Source organism: Equus quagga, chromosome 12, assembly GCF_021613505.1.
Source record: "Equus quagga isolate Etosha38 chromosome 12, UCLA_HA_Equagga_1.0, whole genome shotgun sequence".
In the NCBI taxonomy this organism is placed as follows: Eukaryota; Metazoa; Chordata; class Mammalia; order Perissodactyla; family Equidae; genus Equus; species Equus quagga.
The window spans coordinates 67834089-67853440 of NC_060278.1; the positions used below are offsets into that span (position 1 = coordinate 67834089).

The following is a 19352-nucleotide window of genomic DNA, read 5'->3' on the forward strand; positions in this document are numbered from 1 at the left end:
TGGTGCTCTGGCGCCATGATGGCCTCCCCCTGGTTCTTCTCTGCAGCTACGCCTGTGCATGAGTTATGATTCCAACCCGCCCCAGGCTGGAACAAAGCACGCTTGGGAATTTACAACTCATTTATCCGTAGCCCTCTTGTCTCCTCACTCACGTGGGAGACGTGGTGCTCAGGCTGAGGGTCCCATGACTTCAGAATCTGGGCCCTTCAGCTCAGGCTTGACTTTCCATCATAGGAACCTGGCGTTCTAATCTCCTAACCTCAGAGGAGGTTCAGCCTTTGGAACGAAGAGGAAACAGACCCTCCCTTTCTTGTTCCATACCATCTGAAACATCCTAAAAGACGTTTTGAGGGTAAGCACTGAAACAGGGTGCACAAGAACCCTGCTGTCATCTCCTCCTGCCACGGTTTTCACCAGCACAGCCGGGGAGATGTAGAAAAGAGAGCTCCCTCTAAGACGGATGGACAGTAAACCACCCGTGGATAGCCTTTCTTAAGGTTTTCTGCACAAAAGCAACGGAAAAATTTCAGAGATCAACTGTGATCCTAACTAGTTTGTCTTGATAGCAGCATTGTTAGCAAAGATCAGCAACACTGAGTAACACTTAAGCACCTACTGTTTGCTGAGGGCCAGCGGTGTTTGTGCTAACGGTGCCATCCGTTTGAGCGAGAATGCTTCTGCAAGTTTTCTTGTGCTGCACTTAATCCCCAAGGAAGTGTGGAAAAGTATCACCACTCCATTTGGCGACTCCATCCAGGTGGATCCCACAAGGAGGTTCACCCAGACCTCTGACCGAGGTGCTCCTGGGCATCTTGATCCCTTTCAGCCTATTGATCACTGTTAGTCAAAGAAGACTTCCTTCTAATTTTGGGGGGGTCAATATAGAGATTATGGGTCTTAAAAGCAAGTTCTCCGAGCTGTCTCCTCCTCACCCCTCTTGGACAGAGGAAAGAGAGAGCTGAGAAAAGTATCTTAATACCCTGGCATAGTGCATAGCATTTATTGTCAATCTGCTAAGCTCCCTTATTCCCCTCAAATTCTGAGAATCACAGAGATATCCTAAGACACAGAGACATCACTCCCACAACAGTTAGCATTCATTTTGTTGAAGGTGGAGACAGTGAAGGCTCTACTTCTTTTTCTAGCTCATTCTTAGCTTTAAATAATACCAAGAAAGTCGTGCACCTACAGTGCCACACCCATCCATTCCTAAGATGTTATTTCACACTACTCTACTTCTACAGATCAAATATTTGAAAAACGTAACAAGAATGCACAACGCACCCAATTTCTATTTCCATTTCAAACAGATTTGACTTGGTCAGAACCCATTTCGAAAAAGGTAATTTGGACAGTTGGCCCAAATGCCAATGTTACCATATGTTTAATTAGGGCAGTTTTTTATCTATAAAAAAAAAAATCACTGATGTTTTCAGAGCTCTAAGATCTTCTTGAATGTCAAGCCGAACTTTAATGGGTTAAAAGTCACTGAGATGCCTCCGTATCCAGTTCCTGAGATATACAGGGTATTTGGGATATGCGGACATGATTTGGACACAATGTGAAAATATCAGTCAAATCTTAACCATGGCCTAGCAATGGCTGACTGCAGAAAGACACAGCTAAGTCATGCCATCCAACCTGGATGATAACAGTGAGATATTGGAATCCCAAGTGGAAGCCTACCACCTCAGCCCAAGGGAAAAGGTCTCTGTTCTGTGAAAACCAATTTAATTTCTCTGTTGAGGTGGACCAAGGGTTCCCCAAGAAATGCTAGCTGTTCCAAGCTACCATGACACTTCCCTTTCTTTCCTAAACCCTGACTCTGGTCTTTAATATATTTGGCTCTGCAACATAACAAGGAGAAATTGGAAGGGAAAAAGAGGTACTTACCAGGAAACTTGTTCATCGTAAATGAACTGTGAAAAAAACAAAGAAAAATAGAAGATTAGATATACACATGTGTACACGCGCACATGTACGCTTTATGATTGCACGTTGTCCACCCTTGCTGCTAGCTTGGCGGGAATCGAGGCTGGAGGTGGCCCGGAACACGAAGCACCTGTGGGAAACCCCCTCTGTGCTGGTCTGGTCTCTGGCTGGTATTTGTGGAAGGAGGTGTTGCTGGCAGACTTCAGTGGGCATGTTGCAGAGGGGAAAAGCATCCGGTTATCATCCTACCCTTCCTGCAATTTCTGTCCAACAGTGGAGTGAGAGGGAAGTAGGACCAATCTGCTGTGTGGAGCAAGACACACTGTAGAATTTCAGATCTGGAAAGGGGTGTAGGAACTTGGCAGGTGCTCCCAAACGTTAGCCACTTAGGGGCCACCTGTAGGATGTCTGCATACCTCTGTGCTCTGTACAGCATCTTCAAGCTTTTATGCAAGCACATGGACTTCTACGTACTCAATATTTTTCTTTCAGTTGACTTTTTTTTTTCCCTTAAAAGAATTTATTTTCAAAGGAAACTTTGCATCACAACCAGAAGTGGAGAATCAGCACCACTTGCCAGCACATGTAGAGAGGGAAAGATAAACGCAATGATAACAGTGATTGCAAAGCATCCTGGCTGGACACTGTGGGCTGCCCAGGCTCTGGGCCACAGGCCTGCTCTCTCATTAAAGGAGATTAGCAAGGGTCAGAAGCAGTGGAAGACACACAAGTGTCCAACATTTCCTCTGATCAGTTAGGATCCAAAGAGAATACACAATGGGACATTATTTATTTAAGTTCTAGTCCATATATCATCTAAAATCACTTCACACTTTGGGGGAAAATATGGTATTATCCTAGTCCTTTGATTTATACAGGGAAACAGAGCCACAGAGAACATGAGTAATTTTCCCTCATTGCTCAATTAGCTGCAGAGTTGGTTCTAGAACTCAGGCCTGGCTCTTGATTTAGTGTTCTTTCCGTGACACTTATCTGCCCAGATGGCATGCTGTTTAAACCACATGGGTGCAGTCACATTTTATTCAAGCAGGAAGCTGAGGGCTGGTTCACAGCGCCTTCTTTCCACTCTCACGGGATACGACCGCTTTGAGAGTGATCATCTCTGAGGGGCTTTGCCTTCAAGGGCAGTGGCCCTCTGGAGACTCTAAGGCAGAAACTTGCAGGACAATCTGGGTGTAAAGTGTCATTATCACACGTAGATGGTAAACTCAGCTAATGACGTGGGCATTGCTTGGGTCCCCCCAGCAATGACAATAACCACCAGTTGTGAGAGATGCAGAGAAAACCTTATGGACGAGCAGGGTACAGCTCAAGTCACATAGAAGGGCCTCGCTCCAATTATCCCCAAGGTATAAAGAGATGGATGAGGATAAACAGGCCACACTTATTTGTAACTCGCTCTTCCTGACAGGTCATTGAAAAAGACATTGGCTCCATCAGTTTTGTGACTCTTGTCATTGTCATTGGATTCACCAGGTTGTCATTTGGATGAAAGTGTCAAACCAGAATGGGAAGAGAATTAAAGACATAAAGGAAATCATCCTGTGATCTAGGTTGGATGGTATGGAATCTACTCCCTGGAAGGCATTCACAGCTGCTATTGTATAATCACTAGCTTTTAAAAAATTGTTGCCAAGACATCATGGAACAGAACAAACGATTTAAGTTGGAAAACGATTTCTATTAATTGAAGTTAATTCAATATCAGTCTTGGACAGCGGGCTGGAACAATCAATTCGTAGCCACTTGAGAGCACAAGATCCTGGTAAAGAGTTTATTAGAGCACCAATTTAATTTTCATCCATCAGGGAAGGCAGATGATACTCTGTAATATGAAAGCAGCTTTTAGGAAGCCCTTATTCTGTGTCCTCTGACTGACAGGTGGGGGCACAGATCAATACATCTTTAGCTATCGACTAGTCAATGATCATATCAATGAAAAAAATCAGAATAGGCTTAATTGTACAAAGGATCCCAAAGTAGGAACAGAATTTGCAGGGAACACAATAAATGAGAGAAAGACTGGGACATGCCTGGACGAGACTGGACCAGATACACAATTAAGGACAGAGCATCATGAGCCTGCAGTTAAGGTGACGGCGGTGGCAAGGGGAGCCGGGGGGTGGGAACATGGTTCAGAGAGGCAGACGGGGAGGGAAATGCTGATGATCTCGCTACGGGTGCTAACAGATGGTGGTGCCCTGGAACCTTCAAATTACTGATGGTGAAGCCCTGTCACTGACAACCGGAGCCAGGAGGCCTCAGCTCCCCTGTGGCTAATGAGCAAACAACGGTCTGGATCTTATCCCACTACTTGAAGAGGATTGGGTATAAAAATTAGAGGACTCAGAAAAGAACAATAAAGTGACAGAAGGGACTAGAAATCAGGGCTTAAAGGAAATCTAAATGGAAACAGGGTTGTTTTTGGTGAGAAAGGAGGCAGACGGTGAGTTATGAACAGCCTCCTAGCGTCTGGCGGTCCTTGGGGGAGGCGATCAGCCGACCACCCATTCAGAAGACTGAAAATGAGGCAATTGGCCCTTTTCACAGAATGTTCCTGTGAGAGAGTACGGTACTGGACCATCCTGATGGCGCACTGGAGTCGTCCTGTCTGAAAACTCAAAATGAGAAGGACAGGAGACTCTTGATTTTGCTGACGGTTCCAGGAAAGGGATTTGTTATTCCTTACAGATTTGATTCTATTTAACTTACTCAAGACAGGTGTTGCATAACCCTCTGTATTTTCATGCTCTATCTGTGAGTAAAGAAGACAAAATAACTTTTCCCACCCCTCAGCCGTATTACTAGGGTAGAAGAAAATCTGAAACCATTAGCATGCCTTGTTTGAAACCAGACACTGCTCTCCCAGTTCCACCAGGTCACCACTAGGTGGTGCTCATGTCCCGGCCCTTAGTCGTGTTTGGCCAAGGCCGTGAGGTTGAAATGAAGTCAGTTCAAGTTTATTTTCGCAGCTCCATTAAATCTCCTGAGAGGAGGGCAAGCACCTCAAGACAGACTGCCTCCTGAAGGAGGCGGCAGGCAACCCACTGCTGTCACGGGGCAAAGTGATGTTCTGGAGGCAGGTCCTGCCTAGTGTTCTGAGTTGGGGATAGAGGGGTCCCTCATCTATGACAATACTCAATTCTTATGATGTGTTACAGTTGAGCGACCTGCAGTGTGGCCCTTGGAACTGACCCACCCTTTTCCTAGCAGGGTTTTTGAAAACGAGACTTGGGAAAGCACCTCTCTGTGCTCTGCTGGTTGTGTGTGGGGCTGGGCACTGTGATCGTCCCCAGAGACCACATGGGGGTGGAGCTGATCTTTGGGCCCCAGATTTGCTGCACACGGCTGGTTGGGCGACCTGCTCTCTGACCCATACACAGTTCCTCCAAAGCTACCTTTGGCTTTGCCCTAAGCTTTCCACGTGTTCCATAGACAAGTTAAATGTGAACACACAGGAATGAATTTGAAAAAAACATTCTTTTCTTCCAGGCCTCAGAGAAACGGTTGGGTACCATGGAAACCAGCTTTTCAGTCCCAGTGTCTGCTCTAGAATTCTTCAAGAGAGACAGGCTTACATCAGGCTGGTAGATCCCTGGATGACAGAGCATCCCAGAGACCCGCTAAGGGAGTGGGACACTGGAGATGGAAGAGCAGGGAAAAGACGAGCCAGGAGTCGCCCAGGTGTGCGGGCAGGAGAGGAGAGGCCGGCTGGCCTCTGAGCAGGGAGGCAGGTGGCTGGCCCCACATGGCATGTCAGTCCCTGGGTTTGCTTACCATAAGCTGTAACCATGGAGCAGGGGCGGCTGCACTGCTGAGATAAGATTCCGTAGCTTGTATTATAATCACTGGCACCGTTAGAATTTTAAGCAGCAAAAATAATAGGAGAAAATCAACAGCATCATTCTCTTTCAAGAGACTGAAACCTTGAAATCTTTCCTCCCCTGCTGGAAACAGACACTGCCCTCCACAGACTTCTCACTCCACAGTGTGGAGACTCCCTCAGGAGATGTGACCAAACGCAGTCCTGACCTTCTCAGCTTCTGGGACTGGGGTGCCAATGGCTTAGCTGAGGCCAGGGAGATTCCATCTGAGGAGAGGAATCAACGGAATACACTGCAAAGCTGTTGTTATGCACCCATATGGTTTTCACACTTTACGGTTTAATAGCAATTCTGACATTAGGATCTCTAGCAGGCTGACTTGATGGTAGTGGGGGCTGCAGGAGGGTAGGAAATAAAGCTTACCCAAAGGGAGGGCATGAGCGAAGCAGGCATCTCATAAATGTGTGGGGCAGGCTACAGAGTGAAGAAGGGATGGGAGGGCGGATTTAGGATGAGAGGATAGTGGCTAAACCCAAAGGACTGTGTTTGCTGAGCAGTGCAAAAACACAGACACAATGAAATTTCCAAGTTCTTCTCCTCGTGAAAGCGGAGCGGCTCCTCTCTGCATCCCCCAGTCCGGCCTGCTCCCTGTTCCAGGAGCAAATGCAAGGCTGCCCCAGCTGCCCGGGTTACGCAGCATCGCTCCAAGCAGGCCCCTCCTCCTCCCAGCGGCAGGGTTTACAAACCAGGCGACCTTTGTGAGACCACAGTCGATTTGTTTAAGGAACCTGCAAGTTCTCTCGCCTGCATCCTCCGTGAGGACCTTCCAGCTACCACAGTTACTCCCACTCTGTCAGAAGGAGAGCTGGGAGGGAATAGGGGTACCCTGAACGCAGGAGCCCCAATGTCGCCAAGCTGGAGAGATGTTAACTGCTGGTGAGGAAGGGGTCCGAGAGGGACGGGCGCTGAGCCAGAGCGGAGGCCCGAGGGTGACCGCCAGTCATCAACAGGACGGCAAGAGGTCTCTTCTCTCTCAGAAAGGGCGAGATAAAGAGATTTCTGGATCATTTAAGATCAGTTGTGCTAATGAGAGAATTCCAGGAGCTGGAGGAGGAAGCCATTCCCTTCAGTCTGCAAATGTAAAGTGCAGCAGATGCCCTCTCCGTTGGTGGACTGGGGGCGGGTGGGGCAGAATCAGGATGGTGTTGGACTGTAAGAGGCAGACCTCACTGGAGGGAAAATCCAGATCCTTTGCTGGGGTGGTGGAGATGTACTGCCTGAGACACCGGCTCAGTCAGCCTGAGGCCTTACAGCTCCCTGACTGTGGGCAAAGACCCAAATTTCTGGAGCCTCGGTTTTGCCATCTGTAAAACGGGACTCATATAACAGCTCGCTTGCAGAGCGTGAGTATTGAACTAGAACGTCTTCAGTGACACACCCAGAGTAGTTCTCAGTCCTGTATTAAATAGCGAGTGGAAACTTGTTAAAACCGACGGATGCCTGTGAGAATGGAGGTGTATTTTCTGTGGAAGGACTTGCTCGCTACAGCTGTGCCATCCAATGTGATAGGCACTAGCCACACGTGGCTACATAAATTTAAATTAAACTAAAAACTCAGTTCTTTGGTCTCACTAGCTTCATTTCAAGAGCTCAATAGCCACACGTGCCCAGTGGCTACCCTACTGGACAGTGCTGCCTTCATCTCTCTGGAATCCCCTTCAGAGGGGTATCTGCAGTGAGCCCTCCGAGAAAGAGAGGGAAGCGGTACCGGACCAGCCCTGCTGCTGGGTCAGCCCTCAGGCTGCCCGAGGGCCTCCAACTGGTGCCAGCGGCTCAGCTGGCCCTTCTCCAGGCATAGTGCTCCCAAATCTGATGTGTGAGCCTGGCTAAGTTATCTGGAACCTGCCTCGGAGGCCTGTCCACTCCCACTCGAGGTTTCCCTTCTCTTGATGCTCACAATCTCTGATCTCAAAGCAGAGATGAGGGTAAAAATAAAGTATTCCTTTTAGGGCAGCTGCGAGCCTGCGATGTAATGAATCATTTGCATTTATGTAAATTACATGATTATGTAAATTACAGTAACGTTTCAACAGAAGAGACTGTGGGGTCTGCTGGAATTCGGAGAAAGGGTAGGACTGGGAGGCGGGGTCAGGTGGGGGCGCGTCACTGGGTGGGAGACAAGCAACAGCGGGTCTGTAAGGATTTGGGGACTATCTATCAGGTAGGACAAGGACATGCTCCAAAGGACCCAGAGTGCTCTCAGCACTTAGAAGGCGACACTTCTCTTGCAGAGAGAGACCCAAGTATGAACCGAGCCTCCTGGGCCATGTCCAGCTACCCAGGGCCTGAGGCTTCGCTGTAGAGACGTCACTAGGGCGTGCTAAGAGACACACACTGTGAGCTTTTGAAATGATCACTGCTTCAGGCATAACACCTGCTTAATTTCTTCTGCCCTTCCCCTAAACAATAACGACAAACAACTAGAAAGCACACAGAGCAAAGGTGGGCTGAAACCCAAATGCTCAGGGGATTGAGTCCCTTGTCTCTAGTTAATTGTTGTGAGCTCTGCTGGTCTCAGGATGCCGGAGCTCGTCTCACTCTGATGGTTTTGCTTCCGGCCGTGTCCCTCTGCATCACCTTCCGTGTTAGCATTTTCGGAATCCAGGTAACATCGACTCTGTTAGCACGGTCCTGGCCCAGCGGCCCTGAGCATCTCTGGAGAAGTGGTCTTTCCTGCTCTTTGGATCGCCAGGCCCACGGCTGTTCTCGGGGCTCCTCTGTGGGTCTGAAGGGCCTCTCAATGGAATGTATAGAAGCAGCATCTGGTCCCACTCAAACCAGACTTGCCCTCTGGGGATGAGCTCTTCACTGCACCACCTCAGGGGACCGGCAGTCCTGTCTTCTGAACATTTCAGAACCATAAAAAGGGGCAGAAGGTTAAAAAAAATCCTAATAGTTAAATTGTTCGGATGGTTGGTAATTATTTGTGGACAGGAGGAAGGGCTTTTAAAAGCAGGAATTTTAAGTGCCCACTGCAGGGTCCTCTAGAGAAGCTTAGTATTGTGTAAGGAAGGCCAGAGGAAGACTGATTTTGCTACCATGACCTAAGGGGAACTGCAGAAAGAGGAGATTAGGAAACCTTGACAGAAAGATGCCATGTGTGAGCAGCACCTGGGCTGGGCCGCCACTGCACGTGGGGATGCTGAGAAACCTCTGCTGGGCGCTGTGCTTCTGACTCACGTGGGTTGTAAGTCTTGTGTAAAGCTCGAGACGAACAGCAGTCAGACATCCAGACAAGCAAGCTGCCAGGACACCATGCCTTTGAGAATCTCAAAATCTACTCTAGAAACGGGCATTGCCATGCGACAGACAGATACCCAGGGCAATGGTGCCCAACCGTATTTGAAGGTGAGTTTCTCAAAGTGCAGTGTGGCGCTGCCTCAGAGTCACCTGGGAGCGGGGAAGGTCCCGGTGAAAGGGCGATTTCCTGGGTCCCACCCCAGAACCCACTGAATTAAAATCTCTGGGTTGCGCGTCTTAAAGAAGCACGCTGGGCGTTCCCAGGGCACACTGAAGTCGGAAGAACACAGTTAAAGTAAAAAGAACCAAGACCAAACCCTGAGGGCTCAAACTCCATCTTTTCCACTACTTCTAACAGTGGCGAAATGTAATTTTTCTCAAAATCACAGAAGTCTGTAAACCACAGTCCAAATCTTCAGGTTAACAGCAAAGAAGCCCTTGCTTTGCACGTTGTTGGCATCTGAGGGAAACAGCACTGCTGGCAGCCTCGTGTTCAGCGGGCTCAGCTGGTGATTCAGGCTCTGCTGGGGGTGGGGGGTGGGCAGAGGATTGCTTCGCCCAAAGACCCCGCCTGGGTGAGAGTCCCCTGCAGCCTGAAGCAGCAAACCCACTCTACTTCTTCACACATCATTAGCGACAACTGCATCTGTTTCATCTCGCACACATCCAGATAGATGTGACAGAGGACGAGTTTTTCACACATAGTCTAGGAGGCGCCTATGCCGAAAACAGAGAAAGCAGCTGATGCTGGCAAATCTGCTGTTGGGAGTGGACGTGGCCAAGTCCGTGCTCCCGGGAGATCTCGGCCTGCGCTGTTCTGTCTCCTCACCTCGTCTGTATGACAGTGGTTCTTTCTGGAATTCGGCAAAGTAGAGAGTTGTATTCATTGACACCATCCCCTAATTGTGTCTCTTGAAAAAAGTAACTTTCAAAAATCACCCCCAAGCACCCTAACGGCAGAGGAGCAGAGCGCCCATGATCAGCATGGGCTCGTAGCCGGCCGACAAAGCTTGCTGCAGAGAGTGTTTGAGAAGTCCTGGCTGGAGTGAAGAGAAGAGTCTCCTTGATTTGGGGTGACCGTATCTTCCCCACAGGTAATAACTGAGAACAAGAGCACAGAGGGCGCGCGTGGCCTTAAGTCCACTAACCACGAGTTCAACAGCCGGGCCTGTCTTCAGCTCCAACGTGGCATATCTGAACCCTCTGCTCCCCAGGGCAGGACAATTAAGCCAAATGGGTACGGTGGGAGTTGGGGGAAAGGTCCGTTTAATATCATTCCCAGGCTGGGGGGCTAGGACAGAAATGGGGGCTGAAATATAGAAAGAGGCTCCACTCTTGGGGAAATCATCCTCAGGTTAGAGACACGCTGAGTTTGGGACATGAAGATGTCCAGTAGAGAGCTGCTTATCCCTGACCTCAGGGAGATGCCACTGCTAAGAACACACTGTGGAATTGTCTGCACAAAGCTGGTGTGGCCATGGGCACTGTGGAAGGGCAGGGTGTGTCCTGGGACAGTGTCTAGAGGGAGAGGGGGAAGGAGGAAGGTCCGAACCTAGGGACACTGACGCTGAGGGGACTTACCAGGGAGCCTGTGAGGAAAGTGAGAGGAAGGGTCAGGGGATCACAGAGAAACAGCAGGGGACTCTCACGGAACCAGGTCCCCAGAGTCAACACTCTGGTTCTGAGCACCAGACTATCAGGCTGGGGTTCTGGGTGCTCAGAGGAGCTGGAAGGAGAAAAAGCTGCCTCCACGCACAGACATCTCTTTGCTCATTCACACCAGAGAGCCTCGACCTGCCCCATGCAGAGGAGCCGCGCAGAGCCCCGGGGTGAGAAGGAAGACAGGGAGTTAAACTGCAGGGGACTCAGGTGAAGCGTCCATCACACACTTACCACGATGAGTGCGACCACGGACAGCGTGTAGTAAATGGAATCCCTCAGCAGGCACCAGGAGGAAAGAGCCACCACCTGAAGGCAAAGAGGGAGACAGTAAGAAACAGGCTATCTGACTGTGTCAATAAGAATGCACAGCTCCCCCTGGCTCCAGCCAGTAGAGAAACCAGAAACACAGCCTAGTATTTCTGTCTCCTGTCCTGGACCCAGTCAGTCTGCCAGTCGATATGAATTTATTGAGGGTCTTCAGGCGTATTAGTCTGGATCTTCTGAAAAGCAGATGCTAAGATGGGATTAATCCTGCAACAATTTTATTACAGGGAGATACTCATGAGAGAAAATGGGGAAGGAGCCGGGGGGAAGGTGGGAGTGCCCTCCAAAATGACTGGGGTCTGACCCCTGTGGAGGAGAGAGGGGAGGTTGGATGGACATGTCCCAGGCTGCTGGGCAGTCTGAGGAACGTTCAGCAAAACTGACTCAAAGTCCTACGTCTCTCAGGAATGCACCAGCCTCAGCATCCCTACGGTCAAGGGGAGGACTGATCCTACCCCTGGTCCTTGCCAAAACTCTATGGTCTGGGAATGAGCACCCAGGACCGCCCTCAGGAGGGGCATGGACAAGCCTGATCCGCAGTCCCTCCTGGTCCTCTTATCTCATCTCTATTATATGGCCTTGTTGGCACTTGACCCATGGTTTAATCAGAATTTTTAAAAGATTGATTTGCATATTGATTTGGAGAAAATGTTGCTTTTAGCAGTTGGGAGATGTCCCTTTAAAGATACAACGGCTCTGCTGAGCCGAGGCCAGTAGACACGTTGCTGGAGGCTAAGGCAGCCTTGGCCTGCTGTGTCCAGACTTCTGCAGGGGAAGGAGGCCCCTGGGTACAAGGAGGGAAAGGAGCCAGGGCTGGGCACTGTGCGAGGAGAGGTTGCGGGGAGGGGAGGGAGTGTGGACACCAGGGGAAGCTCCTTCTGGAGGGAGTCATTTCTCCTTGGTAAGGGTAAGTCCTTCAAAGTCTCTCTGTGAGGGATACCTGGTATTTTTTCTCCACTTTGCAGAGTAGGTCCATGTTGACAGACTCTCACAAAGAAGCCTGGGAGAGTCCACAGGGCCATGTCAGAGGTGCTTCCTGGGCGGCCTCCACTCACAGCTCCTTTTGTCTTCCTAGAAATGTGTCAAGTACCCCATGGCCATAGGACATGTGTGGCTGCCTTTGCTCTGGGCCTCATGAGTGAAAAAGGACACAGCAAGTGTCAGCTCTCAGCTGGGCCAAGGACAGGCGCCTGCTGCACCAAAGACAGAGGAAAAGGGATTGTAGGAACAAAGTGACCTTTGGGGCTTCCTCCCTTCCTGACCCCTGTGTCTGTCTGTCAAGAAAAGATCAGGCAAAGTCAAACCAGAGAAGGCGTTCTGGACTCAAGCAACATGAAAGATATGACTTAAACAGAACCAGAAATGAACCACAAGGCCGCTCTCTTTCAACTAGCACACTCCTCCACTTGTTACAGGGACACAGGCATTTTCTGTTGCTAATTTTGCCTTATTAGGTTTCGTATTTGCAGATCTAGGTTACAGATAATGGGGATGTCAAGAAGAGGACTCAAGCCAGAAAAATCACTTTAGAACAAACATAACGTATTCTCTACCCTTTCATCATGCTCCCCTTGTACCGATACTCTTAGAGCCTGTGGTCATCATTCGCCATCTATAGGAGTAAACTGGACTGATCGTTCATTTTCCAGAAGGTCATAAAATGTTGTGAATATTTATTCTATTTATTAGCATTAGGCAAATGGACTTAAAACATGTGGCAAATATCAATTCTAAATTTCCTTAAAAAAATCACTTGGGCTGGCAGATTGAACATACACTGTTACCTTTGCTCTTGTTATACCATAACAAGATAATAGGAAAGGGATTTTTTTTTTTTAACAAGATAAAAAACCCACAAGAAAAAGAGAATAGAATAGCTGATCAGAGCAACACCATTTTGGAAGTTGGAAAGAAGAAGAAGAACTGGTCATTCAGCTGGCAGTGGGCAAAACTCTAGAAACGGGGGCCGGCCCGGTGGCGCAGCGGTTAGGTTCTCATGTTTTGCTTCTCAGTGGCCTGGGGTTTGCCGGTTGGGATCCCGGGTGCGGACATGGCACCGCTTGGCAAGCCATGCTGTGGTAGGCGTCCCATGTATAATGTAGAGGAAGATGGGCATGGATGTGAGCTCAGGGCCAGGCTTCCTCAGCAAAAAGAGGAGGACTGGCAGTAGTTAGCTCAGGGCTAATCTTTCTCAGAAAAAAAAACAACAACAACAACAACAACTCTAGAAATGGCGGTGACAGTGGGCCTGAAAACAGGATAACTGAAAGACTGTTTGAGAACCCCAAACTTCCTCTGTCACTGCAAGCAGACCAGTGACCGCACATCCCTCACCTTAACAGAAACAGAGGAGAGGAAATACTCAAATAATAAAGAAAAATTCCCAGAAGTTGAGCATGTGCATTTTCCAAGTAAGAGGGCCCTCTGAGTGACCGGCACAAAGGACAAAGAAAAGATGTACACCAAGGCACATCATTATGAACTTTCAGAATACTGAGACAAAGAAAAGGTCCTAGAAATTACCAGAGAGAGAGAAACAGGGTTATATACAAGGGCTCAAAACCAGAATGACATTTTATTTCTCAGCAAAAGCACTGTAAGCTAAAAGATGATGAAATAATGCCTTCAAAACTAAAGAGGAAAATGATTTCAATCTGGAATTCTATGCCCAACAAAATCATTCATTAAAAGTGAGAGAAGACTAAATATAAAAGTTTAATTATCTCAAAAAAATTTACTTGCTATGCACCCTTTCTCAAAAAGCTACTGGAGGGTTTGTTCCACCAAAATAAGGGAGTAAATTGCTTGTTACATAAATTTATGTTACAATAAATCATTACATCAAACAATTAGAATCTATAATAATAAGTGAACAAAATTTCCAGAATGGTGGTGAAGGACAATTCTAGAAAGATGGTAAAAGGAGACTCTAAAATGAAACTTGTGCAGCAGACTTAGAGAGAAACCTAGCAGTATTAGAGCAGGTCAGAGGACTCAGAGGAAATGATGCCAAAAGGACAAAACTGACGGAATAGCTGATCATTCTGAACCCATGAAAAGGAGATTAGGGAGCTCCACGAATAGAACACAGAAAAGTAAGCACATGAACAACAACAAAAAGACAACTGTAAACCACAGAGGAAACACAGAGCTGTGAAGGAAAGGAAGACGAATCATTATGTATTAACGGCTCAGGTACAGAGTGCTGACATAGCCATAATCAACTAAGCATAGACCACTGTGTAACCAAATCTATCATCTAACTATTTGGGGAGGATAGGGGCCTGGATAAGAGTGGTGGGTGGGCCTGAAAGAGACCCACACCCTCCTCTTCCATACTGTGAAGTCAATGGAGAATGCCTGAAGCTGAAAAATCAAGGAACGGCCATCTAAGCATGCTATTCAGAGATACTGAGCAAGTACCAGGAACAACCAAACCAGTGGGAAGAGGTCGCCTCAGAAGAGTGCAAAACTGGGGCTGGCGGGACTGGCAGATGGCTGTGTTTCATAACAAGCCTTCTAGAACTGGTTGCCTCTTTAAGCTCTGTGCATATATAACTATAATAAAAAGAAAAACAAGAAAGAATACTACCAATTATCCATTCAGATTTACTGCTGTATGAAATACACCTTGCACCAGGACAAGATGTCAAATCTGGATGGACAGTGATATATTTTATCTCTTTGTAAACAGAATAGTTTTCAATGTCTGGACTATCATCAAATTTCAGCTCCAGATTTAGAGCCTACACTTAGCAAAACAAATATTTTTCTATAGAAGCGATGAACTGGAGGACAAGTAAGGAGTCAAACCAGAGAACAATTTCCTTCCACACTCTACACTGAATTAAACCATCGTTGCTAATTCTGCAGTGTCTATAGTGAGAGCTGGGACCATGACCTCATGTCCACCTCTAGCTTACCACTCACCACAACAGCAAATATTTATCTGATACTTCCTGCAAATACCGGGATCTGGAAGAATTAGCTCATCCAATCCTACAGCAACCTAATAAGGTGGGCACGGTCACCTTCACTGGGCAGCAGTCTAGGCTTGGCCAAGTTGAGGGACTTGACCAAGGTCATACAGCTAGCAGTGGGGAGGGGCTGGGATCTGAACCCAGGAGGCCTGGGTCTCCAGCCCCCGTCCCCACACACTATGCTACAGTGCCTCATGGAGGCCAGGATGAAGAGCGGACACCCGTCTGTGGTTGCTGCCCATGGAGACTTTCTTTTCTCTATGACTTTAAGCTGTTGGGCACATGTGTTAGAGACGGTAGCCAAAGGAGGGCAGAGTTGAAGGCGAGAGGCAAAAAAGTAGTGACCGCAGCTCAAGTTAAAAAATATATTGCTTTAAAGAGATTCAGGACAAGCAAATCGAAGGAGAAAGGGGCGCCAGCCCCCTGGCTGAGTGGTTGTGTTCGCGTGCTGCACTTCAGCGGCCCAGGGTTTCACAGGTTCGGATCCTGGGCATGGACATGGCACCGCTCGGGGGGCCCTGCTGAGGTGGCATCCCACACAGCACAATCAGAAGGACCCACAACTAAGGATACACAACTATGTACCGGGGGGGTTTGGGGAGAAAAAGGAAAAATAAAATCTTTAAAAACAAAAGGAGAAAGGAGTTACCATAGGACTACAGATAGGCATATGGATATGGTACGGACTAGTCTAGGAGGGAGCCAGTTAAGCAAATCTGAAACTACTCTGTTTAGCTAGTTTAGTTAAAAAATAACAATGACACTACCACCAACACAGCTCACTGTTTGCTGAGTGGTTCACTTTTCCACAAAGATGAATACACTGATGGGGTCTCTGTAGTTTCCTTCGCTTCTTCTTGGTGAAGGATTCTTTATCTCTAGATGGAGGCCAGCAACTATCTGACTCAGACCATGAACACATTTATTGGCAGAGAGGGACCTGTTAGCACCTCTGCATCAAAATGGGAGGCTCTTTCTCATCTGTTGGCAGGTGTCACCCAACCCAGAGCAGGGGAAACATTGATGAGAAGACACTGCTTCCTCAGCACTTTGCAAAATGGCTGCAAGGAGGAAAGACAAGTCATTCTGGCAAAGAGACTAGAACAGGGGTCCTGGGAGAAAACCAACAGTGAGTAATTCTGCCCTTGACCTCATTAATCAGTAATACAGATGGTGCAGATTATAAAAGGCCATCCACTGGCAAACTCCTCTGTCAATTACAGCCAGAGGCTCTGTTTCCCCTACAGCTCTAGGAGTCCCTCCCAGCTGGAATTGCATCTTGACATTTCCTTTCTGTTTCTGGAGTGCATTTCACACTTTTTCTATTGAATATGCAGCTTCAGTTTCCTTCTTATAATTTCATTTAGTTTCAGAGTGGCATAATGCCAAAAAAAATCCACATTTCCAAAACAGAGGAAAACACATTCTCCTTTATTCAAATGTTGAGTGATAATCTGCTGGGAATCTGGCTCCTCCTAGGAGGTTAAAAGTAATTATTCATGATAAAATTATATATTTTCTATAGAGGGATATGTATTCAAATCAACAAACAGCTATTAATATTTAAACGATAGTATACACACATTGTACATATGGGGATAGAGAATGTGTATATATATATATATATAACACAATATTATATATATAATGATCTTTTTTGATGAAGAATGGAATTTGACATTGCCGACACATTTTAAAAGGCACCTCAACTGGTGAGCACTTTGTCTTTTTAAAACTATTGAAGCAGTCAGAGCATCCTAATAGTTACATGACATAAAACACAAAAGTGCTATCGTCTCATAGAAATGTCATTATTTCACACAAATTTCACAGAAAAGGTATTTGAAAAATCATGACATGAGTTTGTTCCAAGCTTTTGCGCTGACACAATTTCTACAGCCAATTCTCATCTCAGGACAGACAGCCACACAACGTGGAGCAAGGATGGGGCTCGGGGGTGCCCCCCTACAATGTGAGAACACTCAGTGCATGAGGGCTCAGAACAGGTGAGGCCGGACTTGGGCTCTCCTCCCACAGGGAAGTCTTGGCCTGCTGTCTGTTCATTATCCGAGTACACTTTTTACATACTTCAATCCTGGGAAAGTCACTGAAATACCAACGGCTCCTGCCTTCTAGAAGTTCACTGTCAAAAATGGACAGTAAACGTCAGGCCGCATAAAAAGATAACACGCTTTTGCAAAATACAATGAATTTCTGCTTATTGATCTTCACAAACAGGAAAATAACTTCATATTTTTAATTTTTTTTTCTAAGAAATCTCATTTTGAGTTCTAGTTTTATGAGAGAAAAAAAACAAATGACAAGTACACAAGCTGCTACAGGAGATACATTTAAATACAAAGGAGCCGCAGCAGGGCAGGGCAGACGTCCAGTAATCTTGCGAATGCTCTTCATTGGTCGTGCTGAAGAAGAACCACGGGTGCTCGTAATGACTCGGAGCGCCCGGGACTCAGAAGTGCCTTCTCAGTCATCCAAAACATTATGTGCAGTAGTCTTCATGTTAAATGTAAGTTATTGCCTGCTAGGTCTTCAAAATTTGGTAGCTCAGAGTGTTCTCACACACATCAGAATTCACAGGGAGTCAGCTCTGCCTCAGGGAGGAAAATTTTCACCTTATGGCCACCAGACTGTGGCCTGCTGTGCTCCTGGGGCCCTTTGCTCACTCTAGGACCAGGTGTAGAGTCTGAATTCACTGCATTTGGCAGCCCTAAGTACTAGCACTAGGTACAAGTTTGTTGAATAAATGTAGGGTATTTTAGGGTAATTTCATGTAACCAGATGTGTTAGCTTAGATTCACCCAGAAACAGAGCCTGAGGCAAGGATTTGAGTGCACATAGTTTATTTGGAAGGTGATTCTAGGAAACATTGTTGGGGAATGGGAGAAGTGAGGCAGGTGACAGAAGGAAGATAATAAGCACACTACAGCAGGAGGCAACTCGGACGCAATCCTGGTGGGGAGCTCTGGGAGACCATATAGAACAAGCCTCTCCCCTTGTCTCACCCCAGGGAGAGGGAGCTGGGGGATTTATGCACCCACTCCCATCAGTCATTGGTTGAGGGCTGCACCCAGGAGTGTTGATTCCCTGGCACTTCCTGCTCCAGGAGCAGTGACCAAGGAGAGCCCCCAGACAGAGAAACAGACGCAGGTTCTGGCATGGAAGTCAGGCCAAGGGGAACGGAAGTGGTGAAGGTGAGGGGGCACAGGTGGGGCACTGCAGTGTCTGCCCTACCCTGAAACATGGATTCACACAATAATCAGATCATCAGAGTAAGCAGTCACACACACACACACACACACAGAGTTTTGTAAGCTTAAAAATACAACCCAATCCCACTTACGTAAGGTTCGAAAGCAGAACATACTAACTTATGCTGTTTTAAGTCTGGAATACTGTTCCCTTGGGCCAGAGGTAGAGCCTGAAAGGGCACGAGGGGCTCCCGGAGGCCAGGACTGTCCTCTTTCTTGATCAGTCCTGGTTACCGGGGTGCTCAGTCATGAAATGTTAATGAGCTGTACTAACGATATGTGCACTTTTCTGAATGTATGTGGTACTTTAATAAAGATGTTATTCAAACAAAACAAAACAAAAATACAATTACAATGTTAGTTGTTAATGTTAATACTACATATTAATTTTAATAGTAACTACTCCATCACGCTTGGAGCTGGCTTGTTAGTAAAGTAGCCAGAAAAAATACAGGACACTCAGTTAAATTTGAATTTCAGGTAAACAATAAGTAATTTTTAAATATAAGTGTAATCTCAAATATCAGCTGGGAAATATACTAAAAATATATTTGCTCCCTATCTGAAATTGAAATTAAATTGGGTGCCCTGAATTTTTATTTGCCAAATCTGGTGATCCTACCTTTTTTGTGTGTGTGTTTTTTTTTTGAGTGTTGGTTAAGATAGCTATTTTGCCTTTCATTGGAAAGGTGCAAAACTGGAAGTCTAGCGATTTTGGAAAAATATTCCTAAGGGAAAGCTGAACCTTTCTATACTCTCTATTTGTCTCATGCTAGATATTGACCGCTGTTTTATTCGGGTTGTTTGGCACACTAAGAGTTTTTTCCCTTTTGTTTCTTGTTAATTGCAGTAATTGCCAACATGTACATTACAGTTCTTTTTGCGGGGGGAGGGGAGATGGCTTCCACATACCAAGACATAAGAGTCAGCCGTCTTTTACCACTTCTTTCTCCTATTGTTTTCCTTAGGCCCGACCACTTCACTCATGTACTCTATATACCTGGACCCTGCAGGTATATGCATTTGTGACCTCTGATCTG

The 19352-nt window shown here is 47.0% G+C and overlaps 1 protein-coding gene across 3 annotated transcripts in view; it reads right to left on the reverse strand.

Annotated features, from left to right (window-relative positions):
* The window catches only part of SLC24A3 (solute carrier family 24 member 3), a 456403-nt gene that overhangs the window by 48266 nt on the left and 388785 nt on the right, over positions 1 to 19352 (reverse strand). For all 3 annotated transcript variants that reach the window (XM_046678076.1, XM_046678077.1, XM_046678075.1), the window contains 2 exons: positions 10971 to 11045; positions 1894 to 1919 (listed from right to left, as the gene is read on the reverse strand). In XM_046678076.1, the coding sequence (XP_046534032.1) occupies positions 1894 to 1919; positions 10971 to 11045 (101 nt within the window). The remainder of the gene's footprint in view (positions 1 to 1893; positions 1920 to 10970; positions 11046 to 19352) is intronic.